The 25225-nt window shown below is 38.1% G+C and overlaps 1 protein-coding gene across 2 annotated transcripts in view; it reads right to left on the bottom strand.

Annotated features, from left to right (window-relative positions):
- me1 (malic enzyme 1, NADP(+)-dependent, cytosolic) overlaps positions 1-25225 on the bottom strand; it is a 658106-nt gene that overhangs the window by 57977 nt on the left and 574904 nt on the right. For both annotated transcript variants that reach the window (XM_028797856.2, XM_028797857.2), the window contains exon 7: positions 16585-16694. In XM_028797856.2, coding sequence (XP_028653689.2) covers positions 16585-16694 — 110 coding nt within the window. The remainder of the gene's footprint in view (positions 1-16584; positions 16695-25225) is intronic.

The raw sequence follows: 25225 nt of genomic DNA on the forward strand, positions 1-25225 counted from the left end.
CCACTGCGGCCCACCAGGACTGGAGTTCGACACCTGTGGCTTAGAGTCACCAGTTAACCTAACACATGCAGTATGTCTTTAGGATGTGAGATGAGATTGTATTGCTCAAGGCAAACCAAGGCAGAATATAAAATGTGCAGAGGTCACACAGACAGTGTTCAGCTCTCAAACCAGGCATTGTCACCTAACTTCAAATAAACAGAATAGGGACACCATAAACTCCTGTCAATATTGGGATCACCCAACAGTATTTCACATTTCACCAATAAATAAATCTAAGTAGTTATCCTTCAGATTTCCTACAGTTTATTTAACTTATTAATGTTCTAGCCACTGGCCCATATGTACAGTATTGTAAAAAGGCACAGTATTAGATATATCACAAAACGAAATTTATACTTTGTTAAATGTAATAAAATCAACATTACTATGTGATTCCTTAAATTTAGTTGAAGCTTTATTGGGTACCAATGAAATGATGAATAATTAAAATTTGAACAAGTATGTCCTATACGTTCCAATGGACAATTTACAAAGGCTCTGAATGTACTGTAATATGTACAATAAATGTTTGTAAATCTTTTCAATGGGTGTCTTGTTCATAAGTCATAAGTCATTTTAAATTTATGTGCACATGAACAAGAGTATAGTCCGCACCTAAAGAACACCCTCAAATATCCTTATATGATAAGGTGCAATGCTATATAAATGGAAAGGAAGTATAAACTACTAGCTGTGCTACACAGCTTTGCTCAGAAAACTTCTTAAGGCAACAAGTCTCAGCTATGGTGCTGTTGGTTATTCAGATGTATCCAAAGTACTATGTAACTAAGCACTTGTTTTGTATTATATACAATACAAAAATACTTTTTTTTTTAGTATGGATTTTTAATTATTTGTTCACTGAATCTCCAAACATGCTACAATTAGTTCCTAGTGACTATCCTTGCGTTTTGTTGATGGTTGTTGCGAAACAGAATTTTATAGAAAACTACATTTTTTTTTAATTAAAAGAGGTAATTTCTAGATATAATGGGAAATTGGGGTATAAATATAATTTCTACTGTAGGACATCCTGTAAAAATCTTGCTTCAATCAGATTTGAATGTAATGGTTTGATCTGTAATATTGTACCATTAAAAAGTTTTGGAGGGTTTAGATCAAAAGCAATATACGGAATGAAACAGGGCTAGTTTATGAAACCAATAGTTTACTGCAGATAAAGTGGAGAACTAATATTTGCAACAAATAAGAACTGAAATAAACCCCAAATAAACTTACACAATTGGAAATGATGGAAAGTCAAAAGTACAGCAAACCACAAATCTAACCTTGCAAGGTGCACTAAGTATATATCACACAACAGTAGCAAGCCAGCTCAAATAAAATCAGATTTAGATGTAGATTTTTTATTATTAGATGTTTACAATTTTAATTTGTTTACATCATTCATTCATGTATTTGTTTTCATGTTTTTGGTCAGTTTTATGTATAAGCTTCTTTTTAGTTTTGCATTTTATTTTGTTATTTTATTAATATGGCTTTACCCTGAAAGCCACAGTCTGACAATAATGTTTTAAAAAACTGAATCAGGATTTACTTTAACTTAATACAAACAGCAACAAAGTTTTGAGGCTGCAGATTTATATGGCTCGTGCAATGCATTGAAGGTTTTTTTATTTTCAGGCAGTTTTGTCCTTGTAAATGTATCGTAGTAACTTCTTCACAACACCTTCGCTCACAGCCACAGCAGCTGGCACCAGGATTTGAACTTTATAGCATGCGTGTTAACCTCGTCTAACTTAAGCTTCACCAAACTTTCCTTCTCCTCACTTTCCATGTCGCATATCATGCCGTGTCTTTTACTTTCTTCACTTGTCCATTCACATTATTGGTCACTGCCACTCTTCCCCTTCTATCCCTTCTGCTGTTGGCCTTCTTTTGCCAAAACCAGAAAGCCCAACCAGATAATAATAATAATAATAAGTTGCATTTATAGAGCGCCTTTCACAAACCCAAGGTCGCTTTACATACAGGGTAATGGACCTGAGAAAGTGACAAGGAGTGTAAGGAGCTAGGAGCTGAGTGAGGTAGAGGAGGGCAAGGTTATGTAGGGCTTTGAAGGTGAGAAGCAGAATCTTGAATTTAATCCTTGATGGAACTGGTAACCAGTGCAGTTGGGAGAGAACAGGGGAGATGTGAGCAAAATGCTTTGTGTGGGTAAGGACCCTGGCTGCGGAGTTCTAAATATACTGTAGCTTTTGTATAGATTTTGTACGGAGGCAAATGAAGAGGGAATTACAGTAATCAATACGAGACATTATGAAACAATGAACCCGAGTTTGAGCATCAGACAAGGACAGAAATGGACGGAAGTGGGCAATGTTATGGAGATGATAGAATGAAATTTTGAAAAGAGAACTAATGTGTAGCTCAAAGTTAACTGATGAATCAAACTAAACACCAAGATTTCTGACAACAGGAGCAGGTTTGATAAGTGTACCATCATCAGAAACAGAGAAGTTGGATGCCTTAGAAAGTTGCGAGTTTGGGCCTACCAGTAACATTTCAGTTTTATTGGCATTAAGTTTAAGAAAGTTATTTTTTTTACCAATAGCTTAAGATCAGTGATGCAGTCAGTGAGTGTGTTGGGAGGCAAGTCTGTAGGGGAGTGTGTACTAAGATATAAATGTATATCGTCTGCATAGCAGTGGAAGTTAAGGTCATGTCTGTGAATAATCTGACCCAAAGGAAGGATATAAAGTAGAAAGAGTAATGGCCCAAGGACTGAACCCTGAGGGACACCACGCAACACAGGTGAGGTGAAGGATGTCAACTAATTTTCTTTTTTCTATAACAGCACTAAACGTCAGTCATATCAGTCAAAGCATTTTTTAGATTTTGTTGTTTTTACCCATAAATATTTATATTTCGTAGCAAGTATGTATTGCCCTAGAAATACAATCCTGCCAGATATCAGCTTTTTACTAAACAGGAAAAAGTAATTTTGTTGATGAGTGAATGAACAAGTAAGTATTTGAATGAGTCAGTCAGTCAGTTAACTTTACATTTAATATATAAAGATAATGGTACACAAATGGTAAGAAACTCTCCTGAATAAAATGGCAGGTGAAAAGTCAAATAATGCAAAATATTATGGAATAGTGTTGTTTCCTATTCATATAATGTTTTTTCATTCACTGTGGAAGCAAAGGTTTAATCTGTTGCACTGAACATGTTTGGGAGGCCCATCTTCTGCTCAGATCTCCTGTTAATCTGATATTGAGCTCTTTCATTACAGGGGAATTTGATGATTTTTTTTTTTACAAATGATGGGCTTCATGGCAGAAGGCAAGTTCTGGCTGAGAGTAGGCTTAGATACTCCTGACCTATCTGTAGGTCATATAAGAAAGATACATGTTGCCATACACCTATGACATCTGGTACCTCCACTGGAATATCATGATGTGTATAGTAGGGCTCTCAAAGGTAAGATGCTGTTGATGCTGTTGCTGCTGGCAAAGGTCCATAAGGATGGGTCTTGAGAACCAATATTAGCGCATAAGCTAGTGAACCTTACGAGCAAAAAGGTCAAACTGAACTAGTAGACAGTGGGTTAGCACTCATAGATGAGGTCCTATGCTCCTTTTCGTCTGATGATGAACAACATCTAGTGATGCCATCTCTGTGTGGCATCAAATTTCACTTCACACTCTTTTCATGTGTAGCTCCTAGGTGGTGGAACACATTTCCCAACTCCATTCTGAATTCTGACTCCCTCAATGTGTTTAAGAAGCATTTGAAGACTCATATGTTTGGTGAATGTCTGTCTAACTGTTAGCTGTTAGGTTTCTTTGACCTGGGAATTGTAACTTGTATTTTGCTCTGAGCTCTTCACTCGTAGTGATCGGTTTTACACCCTTGTCTTGTAACACTTGAAATGGATGTCTGTTTTTGACATATCTGAAATTTTGTACATGCCCATATGCTTGGAGAGTGTGATGGCTGTATATCTTCTAATGCATTAGCATATATTTTACATTAAATATGCAATATTTCAATGAACAACTTTGATATTTAAAATTGACTCTACCTAATATCCACAAGAGCAGACCATATCTGACAGAGTATCCAGCACAACTCCTCTTTCAGGCATTGGTCTTGTCTGCTGATGAATGGTGTCTGGCGATACCAGCTTTTGTGTGGTATCAAATCTCAATCCAGACTTTTTTCACGAGTAGCTCCTAGCTAGTGGAACAAGATGACCACCTCCACTTGAAATTCTGATTCCATCAATGTGTTTAAGAAGTATTGGAAGACTCTCTTGTTTGGTGAATTTCTATCGAACAGTGTAACCTGCTTGCATATTGTTCTAAACTCCTCACTTGTGGTAATCAATTGTGTAACGTTGTCCAGAAACACTTGTTCCCAAACAGTACTCCAGACTGATGTTTACTCGATTATGATAACCTTCTTTGTAAGTCGCTTTTGATAAAAGCATTTGCTAAGCAAGTAAATATAGATTTATATGTATATGTAAATATTTCATGTTGTTAGGATTAAACAGCAAACAGCAGTACATAATTTTATTCCAAGGATAACCACACTTAGAAAATCTTATTACAAAATACATGAAAAATTTACCCTAAAGGATAAGAGACAGAATAATTTAGTTCACTGGAGCATGTTATGAAAAAGATCAAAAATTTTAAAAAATCCAAAAAATCATCATTTTTCTTGTATAATTCTTTAAATGGTTATTGGAGTCAATAAGAGAATGCATGCTAATGAATTGTATTCTACTAAATACATTTTTGCATGACATGTTTGGGGAACAGCCCGGACACAGACAGGTAGACAAGATGGTTTCACCACACACACGTTTATTATACATTATATACAGTAGTTTAAGTGCACAAACCCAGTGCTGCAGCACCAATCACCCCTTAAGTCCTTGGCCACACAACATAATGCCTTCAGTCTGTGGTCCGCCTCCACTCCTCCCCTCTGAGCTCCGTCCTACTTCCACCCGACTCTTGCCCTTGACTGGAGGGAGGCGGCCCCTTTTATACCCCCCGGATGGACTCCAGGTGCTTCCCGACACTCTTCTGTCGACACTCCCCTGTGTGGCGGAAGTGCCAGCTACGCAACCGGAAGGACTCCGGGTGTCCCTGATCCTCTTCCCCCCAGCACTTCAGGGTGTGGCAGAAGTGCTGAGGTCCAGGGCTCCCAAGGCATTGGGGCGCCCCCTGGCAGTGGCCACGGGCCCCTACAGGGTAGAGCTTCCATGCTCTGTACCCGTGGCCCCCAAAGCAACCAGGGCGGTCGCCCCCTCATGTTCTGGAGGAGGCACAAGCCCTCCTCCAGTCCTCCTGGGCATCCCGGCCGGGCATGAACCGCAGCCGGGTGTCACACATGATCTTACTAAATGGATTTCATTGGTTGACAGTATGTGCGATTTCTAGTGTGCTAAAAACACAGCACATATTTTTGCTTTCAGTACCTCTCTTCTGTCACCACTCCTAATCAGCAGTTTACCATTTTTCCTGTAAGTAAAAACTCAAAACCTAATACCAGGCTTATGTAACCGGAACACATCTGTTCACATATCACCTGGATTATGAGAAATATCGACCAGTGACCCTGTAAGGTCTGTTCATTATTTCTAGTTACAAAACCACTATGACAGACACACAGTTCAGGCTGGATACACTAAGAGCAGCTAATTGGACTTTCATTGAAATACTGCAGAAAGGAAAAGAGATGCACTGTTATTAAATGTGCATATAATCTATATAATTTCAGAGTTTTTCAGAATACATAAAACAGTTTAACAAGAAGTGCTTCACATCAAAAAGCTCTGTTTTTAGACAATAATGAAACACTAAATTTTAAGCTACATTACTGTATATGAATCTAAAATAAACTAATTGTTGATCATATTTTTCAAAATCTGCCGTAACTAATGTGGTCTTTCCTAGATGAACAATGGCACCTTTTATTGGTTAACTAAAAAGATTACAATATGCAAGCTTTTGAGGCATCTCAGGCCCCTTCTTCAGGCAAGATGTAAGAAGGGGCCTGAGTTGCCTCGAAAGCTTGCATATTGTAATCTTTTTAGTTAGCCAATAAAAGCTGTCATTTTGCTTGACTTTTCACTACATTCATAATGGTTAACACTGTACAACACCCTAGCACTAGATGAACAATGAAACAGAATCAGTTCTCTTACAGAAGCCACCAAGTTAGATGGCTCTGTCTTATGTGCGCAGTTGTCCCACTGACCTCAAAGTAGATCAGATTCTTTTCAAGAGCTGACTGACTAGAGAAGACTTTAAAGTTCCTGGGCATTTCTGACATCAGATGTGAGAACATCTGTTAGGGTCAAGACAGCTAACCAAAGGCTGTTTTTAATTAGACAGTTAAAGAAGTGTGAAATATACCAAGCACAAAAATCAATTACCATTTTAATTATTGAAAGTCTTTTGATTTCTCTATCCTGCTTTGGTAAGGCAGACTCTGGTGAGGACATGAAGCAGCGAATGAGAGTAGTGGGAATCGCTTTTAAAGTCACAGTTTGCCACATCCCACCCGTGATTTTGCTTTACTTTAACATTAAGAATTTTAGTGACCCACTGTTCTCCACTCATCCACTTTACACTCACCTCAGTAGTAAAATCAACTAAAGTTTATCAGATCTAATTTAAATAAAATCTAGACTTTGAAGATTTTACTGCCAGCATCATTTTTCCAATTGAATTCTTTTGGCTGTTGTAGTAATATACATCAGACTTCCAATACTACTCGGAGTCCTGCCATGTGCAAAAGTTCGCTGACGACACTGCTATCGTGGGCTGCATCAGGAGTGGGCAGGAGGAGGAGTATAGGAACCTCATCAAGGACTTTGTTAAATGGTGCGACTCAAACCACCTACACTTGAACACCAGCAAAACCAAGGAGCTGGTGGTGGATTTTAGGAGGCCTAAACCCCTCCTGGACCCCGTGATCATCAGAGGTGACTGTGTGCAGAGGGTACAGACCTATAAATACTGCAGCTGGATGATAAATTGGACTGGACTGCCAATACTGATTCTCTGTGCAAGAGAGGACAAAGCCGGCTATACTTCCTTAGAAGACTGGCATCCTTCAACATCTGCAATAAGATGCTGCAGATGTTTTATCAGACGGCTGTGGCAAGTGCCCTCTTCTACGCTGTGGTGTGCTGGGGAGGCAGCATTAAGAAGAAGGACGCCTCACGCCTGGACAAACTGGTGAGGAAAGCCGGCTCTATTGTAGGCACGGAGCTGGACAGTTTGACATCCGTGGCAGAGCGACGGGCACTGAGCAGGCTCCTATCAATTATGGAGAATCCAATGCATCCACTAAACAGTGTCATCTCCAGACAGAAGAGCAGCTTCAGCGACAGACTGCTGTCACTGTCCTGCTCCACTGACAGACTGAGGAGATCGTTCCTCCCCCAAACTATGCGACTCTTCAGTTCCACCCGAGGGGGGGTAAACGTTAACATTATTCAAAGTTATTGTCTGTTTTTACCTGCATTTTTATTACTCTTTAATTTAATATTGTTTTTGTATCAGTATGCTGCTTCTGGAGTGAATTTCCCCTTGGGATTAATAAAGTATCTATCTATCTATCTATCTATCTATCTATCTATCTATCTATCTATCTATCTATCTATCTATCTATCTATCTATCTATCTATCTATCTATCTATCTATCTATCTATCTATCTATCTATCTATCTATCTATCTAAGTGAGGTCCACGGCTGTTTTGCCACTGTTTTTAATAAATAATCACTGCATTCATGTGGGAGGCGTGGTAGTGTGGCAAGCGGTTCACGTGTGCGATATGGGAGTGGGTGGCCCTGCACTTAGTGCACAGGTTTAGCATCGCCCACACCCCTAATTGACACCGGGAGCTGCTGATTGCCCAGCTGTGCCATGTCTCTATTTTAAAAGGGAAGCGCGAGAGCGGAGAATCAAGAATCAAGAAAGAAGAAAAGACGGAGGTTAAAGGGAAAAAAAGAGAGGGCAGGACGTGGAAGGAGCCGGAGCGAGCGAACAGAAGGGAGCGGGCTCAAGGGAGAGAAGGCAGGCAGCTGAGAAGGAGAGCCTCCTGAGTGTCATGAGAGGTTGACACCTGGGGGGGGAATGAAGGAGTGATTGCTTTGACTGAGCAACTCAGGGAGCCAGAGCAATGTGCACTAAAAGGAATGACTCATCGTGGAAAACCGAGAAGGCAGCAGGGGTCGAGGAGGCTTGAGAGGAGCGCTCCAGCGAGAGCACCATGGCCATTGGGGTCCCAAGCTAAGGTCTGGAGAGGGAGCCTTACCGTAGCCATGGGATTGAGGGACAACTGCATTTGTCAGTATGGTGACTCCTCTGCTGCAAGGCCCATATGGGATAAGCAGAGGAGCTGCCAGTGAGCATATAGGCATCAGGCTTTTTAGTAAAGACAGTTTCCTTCCAGATGAGTTTAACCTCGTTTTTAATGGGTTTATTTATTCTGATTTTACTCTCCACAGATAGAACTTTTTATGGATTATTTATTGAACTATATTTTAAGCACTGCACTTTGGAACACTTGCTTTGGACATGGTTTTTAATAAAAGTACTGATTACTTTTACACCATACCCTTGCTTCATGTGTGTTTTGTCCTCATCTGCCATGCTTATCTGGTTACATTATCGACGGTTTCAGGTTCAAGAGGCTCCCGTAATTGAAGAGGGAGCAAGGAGCTAACCCGCACCGTCACAGCTGTTCTTACTTGAGAACGTGACATTTAGAAGAAAATGTGAAGTTTAATTCTTTCTCTAAAAGAAACTAATTTCCAAAGAGGTTGGTACTCCCTGCTATCATGAACTGAGTTGTATTTTAATTTTTTTCAACCTGTCTTTGGCCTTTAAAAATAACCAGAGAATTACTTTGGAGGATTAAGAGACCAAGGAACAGAATGGGTTCAATTACTTTTTGTTTAGACACAATCTTAAAAGTATTTAATTGTGGGTACATACATTTTGTTTGTGACATGCACAGCTGCTATTTTGTGATTTCTGTTTAGTCTGGTTACCAAGCAGTTGCTAGATAAGGTCAACCGGACGTGTGTGTGCATGACATCACCAGATCAAGGGATACATATCAGAGAAAAGACTAGAATTCTCTCTGTTTTTTCAGTTAGATTTTTGGCAATAAATTCTTTTGTTAATTGACTACAACTTTCATCTTATGTTTTGGGTCTGTTTACAAACCATTATTTGGGCTTCCCCACTATCTTCTTTGTTTTGGAATTGTTTGTTAGAATACTGTATTTGCGGTATAAACCTTTTCCTGTTGTACTGATCCATCTTCTGATTCCATTCTTATTTAAGTACTGCAGCTTCCCAGTGGAGTTGGTACACCTGTTAGATACAGGGTGTTTACTAAACTGGTTAAACTAGTTGTTTGTGAAATGATGGGAATAATGATTACTATTATCCTTAGTTTACTATAATCCTTTATTCAGTAATCATACCACATACATTTCAGAACAAGCAATCCATCTGAAGCTAAGTTTGTTTGGGCCCAGCCAATACTTGAATGGAACACCATCTAGGAAAAGTTTTGGTTGCTGCTGGAAGAAGTGTTGGTCAGGCCAGCAGGGGGCACCTACCCTGTGGTCTATGTGTGCGGAACCCAATGACCCAGTGTAGTGATGGGGACACTGTGCTGTAAAAATTGGTGGTGTTCTTCAGCTCAGACTTAAAACTGAGGTCCTGACTTTCTGTGATCATGAAAGATCCATGGGTATCTTTCTTAAGGAGTAGGATGTTTCCTAATGAACAGGCTAAACTTCCAATCACGGCCCAGTCATTCTGGCCCTCTAATCATTCCCTGTCACTTATTAGCTAATTATCTCTATAACCTCTTCTCTGTCTAAAAGCTCAAGTGTGGGGAGTATACTGGCACAAAATGGCTGCCGTTGCATCATCCAGGACGATGCTGCCCATTGGCGGTGGTTGAAGTGGCCTTCCTCTCTCTATGTAAAGCACTCTGAGTGTCTTGACAGGCGACGAGTAAAAAAAAAAAAATAAATAAAAGTAATGTCTTCTTAAATCAACATTAAAGTTTTAATTGGGCAAGTTTCACCAAATTAAATACAATGTCACAGATATTATGGCAATAAAATATTTAGTCAAGGGTGTTAACGGACTAAGAGTTTGATGTCAGAACCCCTTGTGTGTCTCACTTACAAAATCACACAAGTCCTTAATTACACAGATAATGTATTCCTTTAATAATCACATCAAGTGTGGCGGCCTACAACCTACTTGCACTTAAATCCTGCAAGCATTTGCTCCTAATAATTTTGCAGCTGCTATTTACATCCTGGTCTTAGACTTTTTCTTAATGAATACAGTTCATGTATTTCCTACTGAGAATGCAGACAATTTCTGTAATGCACCTCCTAATCCTGGTGCCCGCAAAAAAAAAAAAACAAAAAAAATAAACCTTTTGTGTTGCCAGATATACACTTTGGGTTTATTTATCTTATTCAAGGTGGCTGAGCATCGTCAACTGTGTAATGACACTTCTAGTTTACTTCCTGGACAACCTTTCACATAAAATATTATATGAGAACTCAGACATAGATGTTTTTGCAATAAATATAATAAATATAGATGAATGGCATTCTTAATGCTCTTTAAACTGAAGAAAGTTTCATTAATTTATTGCCTAGCAACCCCCACTTATCAAAATGTGAGTCATCAGAAGCTGATGTTTGTTACAGAAGTAAAAAAGGTAAAGCAGCAAAAAGCCCAACCTGAGGTGGTGGAGTGGTGGCTCTGAGGCTAAGGATCTGTGCTGGTATCCAGAAGGTTGCCGGTTCAAATCCCTGTCACTGCCAAAAGAGATCCTACTCTGCTGGGCCCTTGAGCAAGACCCTTAACCTGTAATTGCTCCAGGGGTGCTGTACAATGGCTGACCCTGCGCTCTGACCCCAAGGGGTATGCGAAAACTAACAAATTCCTAATACAAGAAATTGTATAAGACGAAATAAAGAACAAAAAAAACAAACAAAAAAAATCCATCACTTGGTATAGGATAAGACCCAGCCACAAATCTAAAATCAGAGACCATTTACAGGTAAATGTTGATCTAAAATCTAATATAATCTTTCCAACCCAGCTTTTCTTACCATGGTATTTCCTGACTTTACTCTGTTAAAGGATAAAAGGCTCCTAAATATGTTGGGATTTGCTGTAGCCTTTATCTCTGGTGTTTTAAATTGGCATAAGAATACATTTTAACACATTGCTCCTTTTCTTTGCTGCCTAATCGGGTATCTGGTAAAGTAATATCCTTCTATCCAGACATTCCATCTGTAAAGCAGCAATCATTACGTCCTCTGTTTAAATGCACTTTGGCATCTTTTAGGATTTATTATAAGGTATTTTATTTTTTATTGTATTTAATAGAAGTGTAACATGGTGGCATTGTTGGTAGCAATTCTTCCTTACAGCTCCAGGCACATGTGTTCAAGTACTTTCCCAGTCGTTTGAGTTAGCACATTCTCCTCATGTTTAAGTGAAATCTCTTCAGGAACTCTGGGTAGTTTTTCTCTCACATCCTAAACACCTGCATGTTATTTTAACTGAAGACTCTAAACTGCTGCGTAAGTGAAAGTGAATGTGTGCATGGGTGTGATCTGCAGTAGATTGGGGTCTTGACCTGATTTAGTTCATGTTGCATTCAAAGCTCCAACACCACATGACCTTAAATAGATCATGTTGGTTCAAAAAATGAATTGAAAGATGAAAGTAAATTTTATTTATATAGATAACAATAATTACACTCATACTGACGGTCTGTTTATTGTTGTTTGTCAGTTAATGCCTGCCAAACCTGCCAATAGGCGAAGTCTGGACTAAAGGCTAAGTACAATAACTTGAACTGGAATGCACTGTGTCCGTTAAAAGATAAGGAGTTTTGTGTTTTAATTTGTAAAATATGAGGCATTCTCCATATGTCATTACTCCAAAAATTACATATTAAGATTGCTACTTATTAACTCCTGTTCGATCTGCTGTGACAACATGTCCATCCAGTCATCCATTCTTCCAAAACACACTTTATCCTGAGTAGGGTCAGGTGGCAGCTTGGGCCCATCTCAGCAAGCATATGGCGCAAGACAGGTATAATCCCTAGACAGGGTGCCAGTCTTTCTCAGGGAGAACACACAGACACACACATTTGTGTATATGACAGTGCTTGCAATCTTCTTTATCACATCGTAGACGTTTCATTTCATGAGAGCATTATTCATATATTTTGTAGTCTGGAACACATTTGTACCTTTTGGTCCTTGCCTGTTTCCTCTCATTTATTTGAAAACATTAACACCAATACTTAATGATGCATATACACAGGTATAATGGAAGCACGTTAGCTGGAGAGCAGGTGGTTCTTTTGTTATTTGTACTGCTTTATTAACTGATGGCTGGTTAAGAGTTAAGAAAACAGGCAACAATATAAACCTTAAAATAGCCTTAAAACTAAAACAGGAAATTGAGGATTCTGAATTTCAAGAAGCAAGTTAACTAAAGTTAAGCCCCAAAAAACACATTGCTTTAGTAGTAAATAAACAGGTTCTAATTAAACAATTGGTTTAGGCAATGCATCCAATGCATCCCCCCATGATGTAACTGAGTAGCCCTGCTATAGGCTAAAGATTTCAAAAAAAGCTATTTAGAGTCAGAAGGTAGCAAACCTTAAGTCCAGTCAATGAAATGAGACTGAGGGGTGAGGTTTACACCTACTTTGACCTATAAAAAAGACTCAAGAATTTTGAGTTTGTTCTTCACAAGAAGCATTGCTGATCAAGCATGTGTTTCAAAAAAGAAATCTCAGAAGATCAATAAAGTAAAAATTGTTAATTTGCACAAAGCTGGAAAGGGCTACAAAGTCCTTTCAAAGAGTTTTGATGCTCAACAGTTCAAAGTTAGACTGTGTAGAAATGGAGACAATTTAGAACTGTGGCTACTGTCCCTAGAAGTCAGTGCCCAGCCAAAATGACTTGAAAGGCACAATGCAGAATGCTTAGTGAGGTAAAAAAAAAATCCTTGAAAAACAGACATAGACTTGATGGACTCACTGGAACAGTTTAACATCTCTGTTTATACATTTACCATATGCAAAACACTCAACAGGCATGGTGCCTTGTGGCAGGACACTAAGGAGGAAGCCGCTGCAAACCAAACTAAGATTGAATTGTTCAAGAAGAATATGCTACAGTACATATGGCGTAAAAAGGGCACAGCATAGCAACAAGAAAAAAATCATCCCAAATATGAAGTATGGTGGAAGGAGCATCATGATTTGGGGCTACTTTGCTGCCTTGGGGCCAGAATAACTTACCATCATCGGAGGAAAATCAATTCCCTAATTTATCAAGGTATCCTATAGGAACAATATTAGGGTGGCTGTCCACCAGCTGAAGCTCAATAGAAGGGATGCATCAGGACAATGGACCTAAACATCAAGGGCAATAAACTACATAATGGGTTCAAAAAAAGAAAATCTGGAATGGTCCAGTCAGAGCCAAGACCTTACCCAAAAGAGACCGTGGAATGACCACAGAGGAGCCAGTCAAACCAGACAAGCTAAGAATATGGTTGAGATGAAGCTGTTCTGTAAGTAATAATGTTGTGTGCAGGTCTGATCCGCAGCTATTTGTAGCATTAGTTCGATGTTATTGTTACGAAAAGTCTGTAATTGTCTGTGTGTTATTAACTTAAGCATATTGTGTTTATCCATACTTGGTACTTAAATGAAGATCAGATCACATTTAATGATCAATGATTTATGAAAACCAGATAATTCCAAAGGGTTCACATTTTCCATCACTGCACTTGCTCTGGCATGTGCTGGTTATACTACATGTCACTTCCAAGTATAGCTTTCTTTATGTGGCACCCATAGGCATCCCAGCTAGAGCTCAAACCCCCATCAACTGGCTCCTCCCACTGGAAGAAAAGCAGTAGTGTATTGCTGAGCCCACAATCAAATGACAGACAATGACACTGGACAACAAAGAATTCGCTTCCTGAACACATCTTATGGATTTTGGCCTGCAAATCACAAAAATCACCTCTAAAACTTCCTATCATGTAATGTTTTGTTGCAGTCACTTATATTTGTGATATGCTCTTATATTCTAAGTCTATTAAAATTTTGCCCACAAAGTAAGCTGCTTTGTTAAGCCCAGGCATGCCTAGGTATTCATTCAGTGCAGGTTCAACCATTTTAATCGGATGTACTAACACTTAGGTATACCTGGGCATGCTTAGTCAGGCAAAGATGCTTTGCACTACTTGATAATCAGCTTGTACATATGCAAATGCACATTTTCCACAGGCATAGCACAGTGTGTATGCATTTATTATTCTAGAGTACAGTTCATTACAGCAGAAATGTCTAGCCAGAGCTGCAACAGCCAGAAAATATTCTGTTACGTTTGTGGTGAGTATATGCTAAAACCTCAAACATGCAGTATGACTGCACTTGTTAAGAAAATGTATGTGTTGTATTTTGCTTTTCTGCAAATTGGACTTTTTCAATGCTAATTGTGGTGCAGTCAGTGATGAATAGGGTGAAAGGTTTCGCCAAAATATTGAAATGAAGGAAAAGAGGCATTGGGGCAAGTTGTCTTCATCACTTCTGGCTGACTATTGTTGGACATTGAAACAAGAAGCATCAGATGCTTGGTACAAAGGAAAACCAGAAGCTAAATAGTTTTAGCTCACTTGAACTAATGCAAAATATGAGCATCATTGAGCAATTAAACATGCTAAATTCAGTAAAAGTAAATTTTGTGTTTATCTTGTAACAGATTGAGGTGTAGTCCACCTCTTGAACCCTAAGGTACCACTCTGAACACCAGGTAAAAGTATAACAACTCTTTATTTTGTTGTCACATGCACAAAGCACTCTCCACACCACACTACTCATATACTACACAATTCTCTATAACCAATACTCTCTCCTCCTCGCCCAGACGCTTGCCACCCTACCTCCCAGCTCAGCTCAGCGTCTGGGCTTTCCCACAGTCCTTGTATATCCCCTGACCTGGAAGTGGTTCCTGGTCAAACCCACAAGTCCTTATTCCCTCCGGGTCAGGGTAAACAGTCCTTTCTTCAGCCCGGGAGCACGTCGTCCCTTCCTGTCACGTTATGATGACACACTCCCGGGTTATAGGGCACATAAGAGCCCACTAGCCCCCTTACAGCGACTCCCGGTGGCCCCCAAGGTATCCAGCAGGGCTGTGTATACAAACTACAAAGTCCATGAGGCCCTGCTGGAACTCGGGGCACCATCATGCTCTCCGGAGGGCTCCTCTTAGTGGCCTGGGGGTGGCGACCGGAGTCTGTAGCCGGTCGTCCATCACAATCTATATACTCAATCTGAAATTATATTTGTGTTCAGCATGAAGCGGACTCTCATAATCACCAATACTTTTACATGAAGCAAATTATTTGAAAAATGCATTGTCCAGTGTTTTTGTTATTACCATGATTATTACAAATTTTCTAAAATGAAAATGAAATATCAGCTATTATAAGGTAGTACTGATGATAATTGTTGTGTTATATGAAACAGGAATAGATTATTTGTTTATTTAGTACATTGATGTTAGGTCTAGTGACTGAGTTGGCATACAGCATATTTTATCTTTTATATAAACATCTATGTGTGGAAGTGTGTGTGTCTGTCTGTCTGTCCCTGAAGTGCGAGGCTACAACATGAAGGTCAAAGAGCAGGCAAGGCAGCCCCAAGTTAACAAGTCGGAAGAAGAAGGAAGTACAAGGCTACAGCATGAAGCTGAAAAAAAGCAACTCTGTCACCAAAGTGAAACAGCTGAGGAAAGACAAAGGAGAGAGAAACTCACTTAGCCACTGATGGACAAGGGTGCTGAGCACATTCGCAAAACAAAACCACTGACTCTGCATTTCAGTTTTTTTTCTGATGATTTCAATAGTTTCTAGGAGCCTAGGCTTTTCACAGCACAGGCTTACACAGCTAATATATAAATAAGTAAGAGACTTCCTATTATAAATAAATACATACATACATACATACATACATACATACATACACAATGAGTTTGGTTTATTAAATATACTACCTTCAGGAAGTTTACTTTCTGTGCTGTTGCTCAATGCACAGTTTAGTCATATCTTAGATTTTTTTGTTACTATAAACCACTGCCTGAAGTAGCTATTCATGTTTGAGCCTGCTTAATCCAGTTCAGGTTTGTAGAGGCCAGAGCAGAGCCCATCTTGGCAACAATGGGCGCAGAGCGCAAACCACACCTAAAAGGAGTGTCACTCCATCCCAGTGCACACATCAAAACTCTTACAGGGTAAGTTTAAAGTCAACTACATGTTATATAATTGATGAATTTCTTCAGTGCAGTAATTTAAGGAAATTACACAATAGTACATTTTTAAAAATATTTAACTTAAACCTCATTTAAAGGTGGGTTTAGTACATTTCTGAAAAATTAGTATAGAATAAAATTTACCTTGGATATCATCATTGAAGGTACAGTATTTGTTACGGTATTTGTTCAGAAGGCGGAAAGCATTTGTATTGGCAAAATCTTCAAACTGAATTAAGCATTTCATCCCATATCTGAGAAAATAGAACCAAGTAATGTGTTATTATCCTGAAAAAAATCTAATCATGCAATATATATGGTTTTATGAAAAAAGAAGCAACACATTGCAAAGCAAATTAACAAGGATGGTGTTTTTCAATCACTGTTACCATGGCTCTAGACACATTGTACTAAATTTGATTTTTTTATCAGCAGAAGTTTAAAGCTACATTACAGACTCAGTTTTGGGCATAAAATAATATTGTGAAGTACAAGAAAACACAAAATGATTTTCCACTTTAATTACTTCAGTATGTCTAGGCATCTAAGCTGTGAAACATGCACCTTGGGCTAAATAATTTGGGAGATTGCACTTAGTTCTAAAAGGGTTCGTTACAATTGCTGTGGGAAATAAAAAACTCTACATTGTGTACATTTCAACAACAACAAAAAAAAAAACTAAATTCTTCCAGGTTCCATCTAAGGATTTGTGTGAACTTAAACCATTTCTAGAATATACCCTGATGTATTAATTTTTTTTTCTAATAGACCTAAATATAAATATCTCATTTACTATACATAAAGGAATAAAAATAAAACCTAAAAGTATATACTGTCCCAGGTCAGTAATATTTTTGATTCACTTGTATTGCAGGAAATTAATTAATTGCAGCTATCCTATACATTTTAAAAACGTACTCTATTAAGTTTTTATATATTTGTGATAAGAATCTGGAAGATGTCATTAATGAGACTCTGTAAAATGAAAGAGCACATTATTACTTAGAATTATGATCAAAGGACCTAAAATATTAAATGTAAGACCAGGAAATAAAGGTGCTTAAAAACAAGGCAAAGTTACTGATCCTATTCACCTAATTTTGCCAAAATAACATCAGGTTATCTGCTATTCTTTAATGAAAATTTAGAAGTATGGATAATTATTTTGTATCTATAATAATAAAAGGCAAAGCCCTCACTGACTGACTGACTGACTCACTGACTCACTCATCACTAATTCTCCAACTTCCCGTGTAGGTGGAAGGCTGAAATTTGGCAGGCTCATTCCTTACAGCTTACTTACAAAAGTTAGGCAGGTTTCATTTCGAAATTCAAAGCGTAATGGTCATAACTGGAACATATTTTTTGTCCATACACTGTAATGGAGGAGGCGGAGTCTTGTATCGCGTCATCACGCCTCCTACGTAATCACGTGAACTAAAAACAAGGAAGAGATTTACAGCACGAGTTACACGCGGGAACGAAGGTAAATGACGTTAATTTTTGACTGTCTTTTAATACTGTGTAAGCATACATATTAACACATGTGCAATTAAACGTGTGCATTTACGGGGTGATTTCTCAGGCTTAAAAGCTCACCTTTTATCAAACGCGGGAACAAAGGTAACTGACGTTGTTCACTGTCTTTTAATACTGTGTAACCATACATGTTAACACATGTGCAATTAAACGTGTGCATTTACGGGCTGATTTCTCAGGCTTAAAAGCTCGCCTTTTACTAAAAAGGTAAATGCAAAACTATTTTCAATCAGTTTATTGAAACGCTCCCGTTAAGGATTGCAATAACATATTCACGAGATAAAAGACCGAAGTAGGGGGAAATGGAGGAAGAGCCGCGAACAGCTAAGAGCAAAAAATTAATTAAACAATTGAGAACGGAGCGAGTTAAGCATACAAGCATGTTCATAAGGGAAAGAAAGCACGGTGTAAAACGTAAGTTTAAATTAAGTTTATAGAAACGCTCCCGCTGCGGATTGCAATAACATATTCGCGAGATAAAAGTTTAATGAGAACACACGAGGTATAAACGAACCACACGCCGTGGCGCAACGTTAGGGGCAACAGTTTCAACCATTCTATGATCTGCTTCTCGCAACTGAAAGACGGCACATGGCGGATGTTAGCCGACTTGCTGACCGCAACGTTAGGGGCTTCAAGTATGGCGCTGACGCCACATCTCAGTGCCAACACTTTGCAGACTGTACTTAAAAGACACGCCCTCCTCACTGGACACTTAAAAACACCAATCAAACTAACGATGACATCAAGTATTACCCAATCAAAAGTAGGAAAGGAGGCATCTTCATAAAATGCGTGTGGGATGATTTGCATGAGACGCTGCTTTAAAAAAAAAATGATAAAAAAATACGGGATAAATCCCGTCCAGTATTGATTCAAAACGGGACGTGCAATTTCATTCTCAAACGCGGCACGATTCCGTATTTTAAAGGACGGGTGGCAACCCTACAGTGCCAGGTAACCACCCATACAATCAGATTGTGATTCAGACTAGGAATGCAATGAATGTAATTACCCCGATCTACATACAAGGCGAAAGTCTTGCAACATTCAAAGATGATGGTTTGGGATAAGTACACCATACAACATAAAACAGCTTATGAAGCCTTGAACCGAAAAAAGCAACATCTCAGAGATCGTAAAAAAAAAAATAGGAGGTAATGTCGTTTTACTCGCTGTAGATTTTAGTCAAACATTACCAGTTATTCCACGAGGGAGACCAGCAGATGAACTCAACGCGTGTTTAAAATCCATGCTTCTCCCACACTCGGTTATATGTCGCGTGTTCTCGGGTAGGTGCACCAAAAAATGTATACATTTAAGCATGTAATGGGCAAACAAAAAATGAGGTATACCCAAAGGCACTGCAGTAGTACTTAATGTAACTTTACTTCTTAAATGTTAATGTTTTACTGTTTAATAATTTATACGCTTCTTATATGTTGTTCAAATTCTTTTATCAAAATACCACTGACAGCGCAATGCACGATAACATGGAGTGAATACACCATACGCATCCGCCCACGGCTGCCCTGCTGTGCGCAGATAGCAGTTGATTCTACAATAAAATAAAATAAAGATAAAAAGACTAAAACAATCATCACCCATAAAGCGGATAGTAGACGTGACGTACTATATGTGTACCACATTTCAAGTGTATAGGTGAAACGGTTTGCGAGCTACAGGTCATTTAAAATCCTGGACAGACACACAAATTGCCACGGTAGCAAATTACAGAAGAAGATTTTACTGTTTAATAATTTATATTTATATGAAATGTGCGTCTTATATATTACTTCATATTCTCATATGATAATGATGTTAATGTTTATATTGATTTCTGTGTTATTAAAACTGCATGTATGTGTGTATATGTATATATATATATATATATATACTAGCAAAATACCCGCGCTTCGCAGCGGAGAAGTAGTGTGTTAAAGAGGTTATGAAAAAAAAAGGAAACATTTTAAAAATAACGTAACATGATTGTCAATGAAAGCCCGTTTCACTCAGTAAGTCTTATGTGTGTGTTTATGTATGTGTGTATATATATGTAGATGTGTATATGTAGATATGTATATATATGTATATGTATATAAATGTTTATGTGTGTGTGTATATTATATATATAATATATATATATATATATATATATATATATATATATATATATATATATAAAAGACAGCAACAGTTATAACAATGACAACACAATTACATTGACAATCATGTTACGTTATTTTTAAAATGTTTCCTTTTTTTTTCATAACCTCTTTAACACACTACTTCTCCGCTGCGAAGCGCGAGTATTTTGCTAGTAGATAATAATTTTCACAAACTACAAATGCCGTTCAAAAAGTTTCCACACTTTCCTATTTTTGTTGGAAACGGTGAAGGCTGGAAGAGTAGTAATTGGGCATTTAAAAGTTGGTATGACACGGGGAAAATTGCATTGCAAAGGATGGTGACTATGTAGAAAAGTGATGTAATTTGTTTTTGAAATTCTTAATAAACAGAGTTCAAAAAAAGTATAGAAACTTTTTGAACGTCCCTCATAAAATGTTTTTTTTTTCAAAACTCACTACGAATAATTTACATTCTTAGCCAATTTAAAACATTAGTACAATTTTGATGAACACCGGCCTTTTAGTTCAAAAAGTTGGTCAATCCTTTTCACGTAATTTCTCTGAAATTTTGCCGACGAGTTTTGAAAGTCTAAAAGTTCCATTATCCACCACACTACTTGGTAATTTATTCCTCACATTTATGCTTCTCTGTGTGAAGAAAATCTTTTTAATGTTTATTTGAAAGTCATGCAGTTTCTATCTACATCCCTTTGTTCTCATTAAAGTACTCACTTAAAGTTCTGTTTCGTAGGACTAGGTGTTTACATCCCTAATTGCATGCATGAGACCTTCAGCTTAGATTCTGTGGAACTGTCAAATGAGTGATGGCGACTTTTTGGGTTATCAAGTGGGCACCCCCCTTCCTCAACATTTCGCTGATAGGCCCACGACATTTCTAGAGGGTTCAGCAGTGAATCCCGGCATCCTGGGCTCACCCCCAAGATGCCATCTACCCAGTTGAGGCTCAGATGGAGTTCTTCGTCTTGAGTCAGAGCCACTGACTGCCCTTTTCAGCAGCTCTGGAGATGCCCTCCAATGCTTGCCGGTGAGCCTATCCACACACTCCCAACTCCTGGAGTAGCCTTGATGTTGAAGTGGCAATAAACCCTCTGCTGCCTACCTCGACTGCTATCCCAATATCTCATCCAGATTCTACTTAAAGATTGTCAGGGTTTCTGCTTCAACTACATGTTTCGTTAGTTTATTCTAGAGTCCCACAGCTCTTTGCATAAAGAAGTGCTTCTTGGCTTCAGTCTTAAATGCACTACCCCTTAATTCTCACTGATGTCCTTGAGCACGTGATTCACGGTTAAACTGAAAGAAAGTTCCTGGATCTACTTTATTGATAGCTTTGAGGATTTAAATACCTGGATTAGGGCCCCTGCACAGTCTCCTCTGTTTGAGACTAAACAAGTTTAATTCTCTGTCAGAGTAGGACATGTCCTGAAGTCCTGGGATGCACTTGGTTGCTTTACTCTGCACAGCTTCAAGTGCTGCTGTTTCTTTCTTCTACTGTGATGACCAGAACAGCACACAGTACTCCAGATGCAGTCTTACTAGTGCATTATATAGTTTGAGCATAACATCTCTTGACTTAAATTCAATAGTTTTTATGTTATAACCTAACATTTTATTTGTCTTTTTAATTGCTTCTGTGCAGTACATTGCTTAATTGATGAAAATGTTGTGTCAACATATCCCCTAAATCCTTTTCAGGGGTTGCTTACATCTCTACCACACATGAAATTTAAGCTCTTAATTATATTATTTTTCAATATATAATATCTTTCTTTCAAGCATTGTCCTTCTCTTCTCCTGGCTCCAGCTCAACTGGGGGAACCGGGACAGCTTTCTTTATGTCAGACGTCAAGTGCTGGAACATTGCACCCAGAAAGCACTTCTGGTGGAACCACCATAAAATATGGGAGTGTTCTCCTGACAGTGCCCCCTAAGTAAGCCAACAGAGCTGAACTACAAGTCCCATGCAGCCCTTTGTTCTCCACACTGTGGGAATTGCACCAATTCGGAAAGATCCTAAGGCACCATCCTTCCATAATGACCTCCTGATGGGCAAAGATGCCATTCTCCACCCCAGCCAGGATGCCAGTTCATCCATTATAGCTATTACAGATGCTGATATTAAGACAATTAAAAATCTCAACTTTTTTGTTTGAAATTACAGGCCTTCTAGTTTTTATTCCATACCAAACCAGACAATTGTTCATACATTAAAAATAATTTATTTTAAAAAGTAGGTGAACATAAGATAAATAAAAAAAATTAAGTGTTCATAAAAATTAAATGAGCACATGCACAAGAACTATCCATTTTGTTAAAGCCCCCAAATATAATATTTTTGTGAGGATAAAGAAATCTCACCTTTAGTTTTACCTAATAGCAGTTCAGTAATTAACAATTTAAGGACAAAAAATGGTGGTACTTCAGAGCATTATTCCTGGGGGTGGAACATCAAGACAAAAGTTTGAGAACGTCTGATCTATAATATTATTTATTGGAGAAAGATTATACTTTGAAAAGGGATTGTTATACATTACTTTGGTTGGAGAAAATAGAGACACTGGTAGTTGAATTACTTGATGGCATTTGCCTTTGAAGTCATTTAATTTTTCAGTGCAGAAGTGATATGGCAATGTTGATTTACTTAATAATAATTTGTCAAGATCTGGTCACATTTTTATTGGGGGGTGGGTTTGATTGATGAAATCCATCATGAACTTATTACTGAATTATTTTTTACTTTGTAATTCAACTTTTTCTATTAAAACAATATTTTACATTTTAAGGTTTAAAATGTTATAAAGAAGAGGAAAATAGGATTGTTGTTGTAAACCATTTTCATGTTGGTTTGTTAAGTTTTATTTAAAATTTAAAACTTTATGTTGGCTTCTGTCTTGTTTGGGATGGGACTGCTTAGCAAAGGAGTTTAGTGGCCAAACCAGAGCATAGGGTGTGTCAAGGTTTTAGGACTGTACTTGCATCCGTGTTAGATTAAAGGGCGTGATGGTAGTAAAATTGGAGCTTAAACTTTTCCATTGCGGCTGATCAGGATTTGTTAAGGTACTTAAAATGTGAGTTTTAACCTTAAAGTTTCTAAAAAGTATATAATGGAATGTTCATGTGTTTACAGTTTTTTTTGGTTAAATTATCTTCTGAAGCCCCTAAGATTTGAATGGTATACTCCAATTTGGGGAGACAGGTACAACGGAGGGGTTGTTCAGAGGAGAAGAGAAGCCAAGGTAAATATGCAGTGTTGTGGTTACTGTGAATGTGGTAAGAGTTTTAATTAATGATCACATTTGTTTAAAGACTTTTTTGGATATAAAAGGAATATTTCATGCAGCGTGGAGTGGTGCTTAAGGCTTTGGACTTGGCTCTTTAAACCCTGAGGTTGTGGGTTCAAACCCTGCAAATGACACTGTGAGCAAGTTTTTCACATGAAAGTTTCAAAAACAAATAAAATGTAGCCAAATTTATCTGAAATGTTATACATTGCCTTGGATAAAGATGTCAGCCAATTAATGAGTAATAATAATTTTAGCATTTTTGAGGTAAGGAAGAAAACTATCTGTGTGTTTTATTATTAATGGGCAGTTAAGGTTGACAGAAATAAAATATAACTTGATTTATTTGAGGATCTCAGTTGGAGATTTTTAAATAGTTCCCAGAAAACACAGCAGCTGAAGTGCAAGCCAGAAGTGGACATGTATTGAAGGTAAAAGGGAACCAGCACACTTTTAGAATAATTATCATTTATTATTATTTGATTTTCAAAAAGCCCTCCACAGCCTCAGTCATATTGTCTGAAGGCGGTCATGTTGACATTAGTTTTTGGAGACAACTGCCCTGTAGAGCTCTGGACCCATTAAATTCTTTCACCCAAAGTGTACCAAGCTGCATTAGAGGAAGGACAAAGCCAGCCTCAACATGAGCAGTTTGAAATGGAGGAGTCCTCCACTAAAGATAATATCCAAGTAGTGAGTTTTTATATATTGACCTCTTTAAACTCTTTCTGAATTATTTACTGTGTGAAATGTTAGAGAGTCTATGCCTGAAAAAAAAATGTAATTGAAATGTAAACTTTTTCATTTTAAGCCTTTAAAGTAGTCTGCATCTCTCTTCATAATTGCAGTGAAGTGATTAAGCCACCATGCTGCCTTCTTTTTAAAATGTTACTTAAAACAATAATTTACATAAGGTTAATATATCCACACCTGTCCACTTTTGTTTTATCAAGTCCATCAGAAAAGAATTCTAAGATTTAAGTGCTTTAATATATCACTCTCTTTGATAATACAAGATGTGTGACCTGTAGGGGGTATAAGAAAGCCTCAATCCTCAGACACAACCATACAGACAAAAGTACTGATTTCAAATAAACTGTTTTTAGTTTTGGCAAATACCTTTTACTGGCTTCTTCACCCAGGAAACACAATGTAATTCTTTCTTTCTTTCTTTCTTTCTTTCTTTCTTTCTTTCTTTCTTTCTTTCTTTCTTTCTTTCTTTCTTTCTTTCTTTCTTTCTTTCTTTCTTTCTTTCAAGAATTGTCCTTCTCTTCTCCTGGCTCCAGCTCAACTGGGGGAACCGGGACAGCTTTCTTTATGTAAGACTTCCAGTGCTGGAACATTGCACCAAGGAAGCACTTCAGGTGGAACCACCATAAAATATGGGAGTGTTCTCCTGACAGTGACCCCCTAAGTAATCCAACAGAGCTGAACTATGAGTCCCATGCAGCCCTGTGTTATCCAAATTGGAGCCAGACCGGAGGAGCACTGATACCTGTTGCACTGGGGGAATGACAGTTCTTGGCAGGCAGCTTCCCTTGTCCATCCATTATATTTTTTTACCAATTGGGAAAGACCCTTCTGTACCATCCTTCCATAATGACCTCCTTTGGTAAGAAACCATTCCCCAGTCAGGATGCCGGTTCATCCATTATAGCTATTACAGATGCTAATGTTAAAACAATTAAAAATCTCAACTTTTTGACTGAAATTACAGGCCTTCTAGTTTTTATTCCATACAAAACCACATGATTGTTCATAAATTAAAAATAAGTTATTTAAAAAAGTAGGTGAACATAAGAAAAACTAAATGAC

Source organism: Erpetoichthys calabaricus, chromosome 3 (genome assembly GCF_900747795.2).
Source record: "Erpetoichthys calabaricus chromosome 3, fErpCal1.3, whole genome shotgun sequence".
Lineage (NCBI taxonomy): Eukaryota > Metazoa > Chordata > Cladistia > Polypteriformes > Polypteridae > Erpetoichthys > Erpetoichthys calabaricus.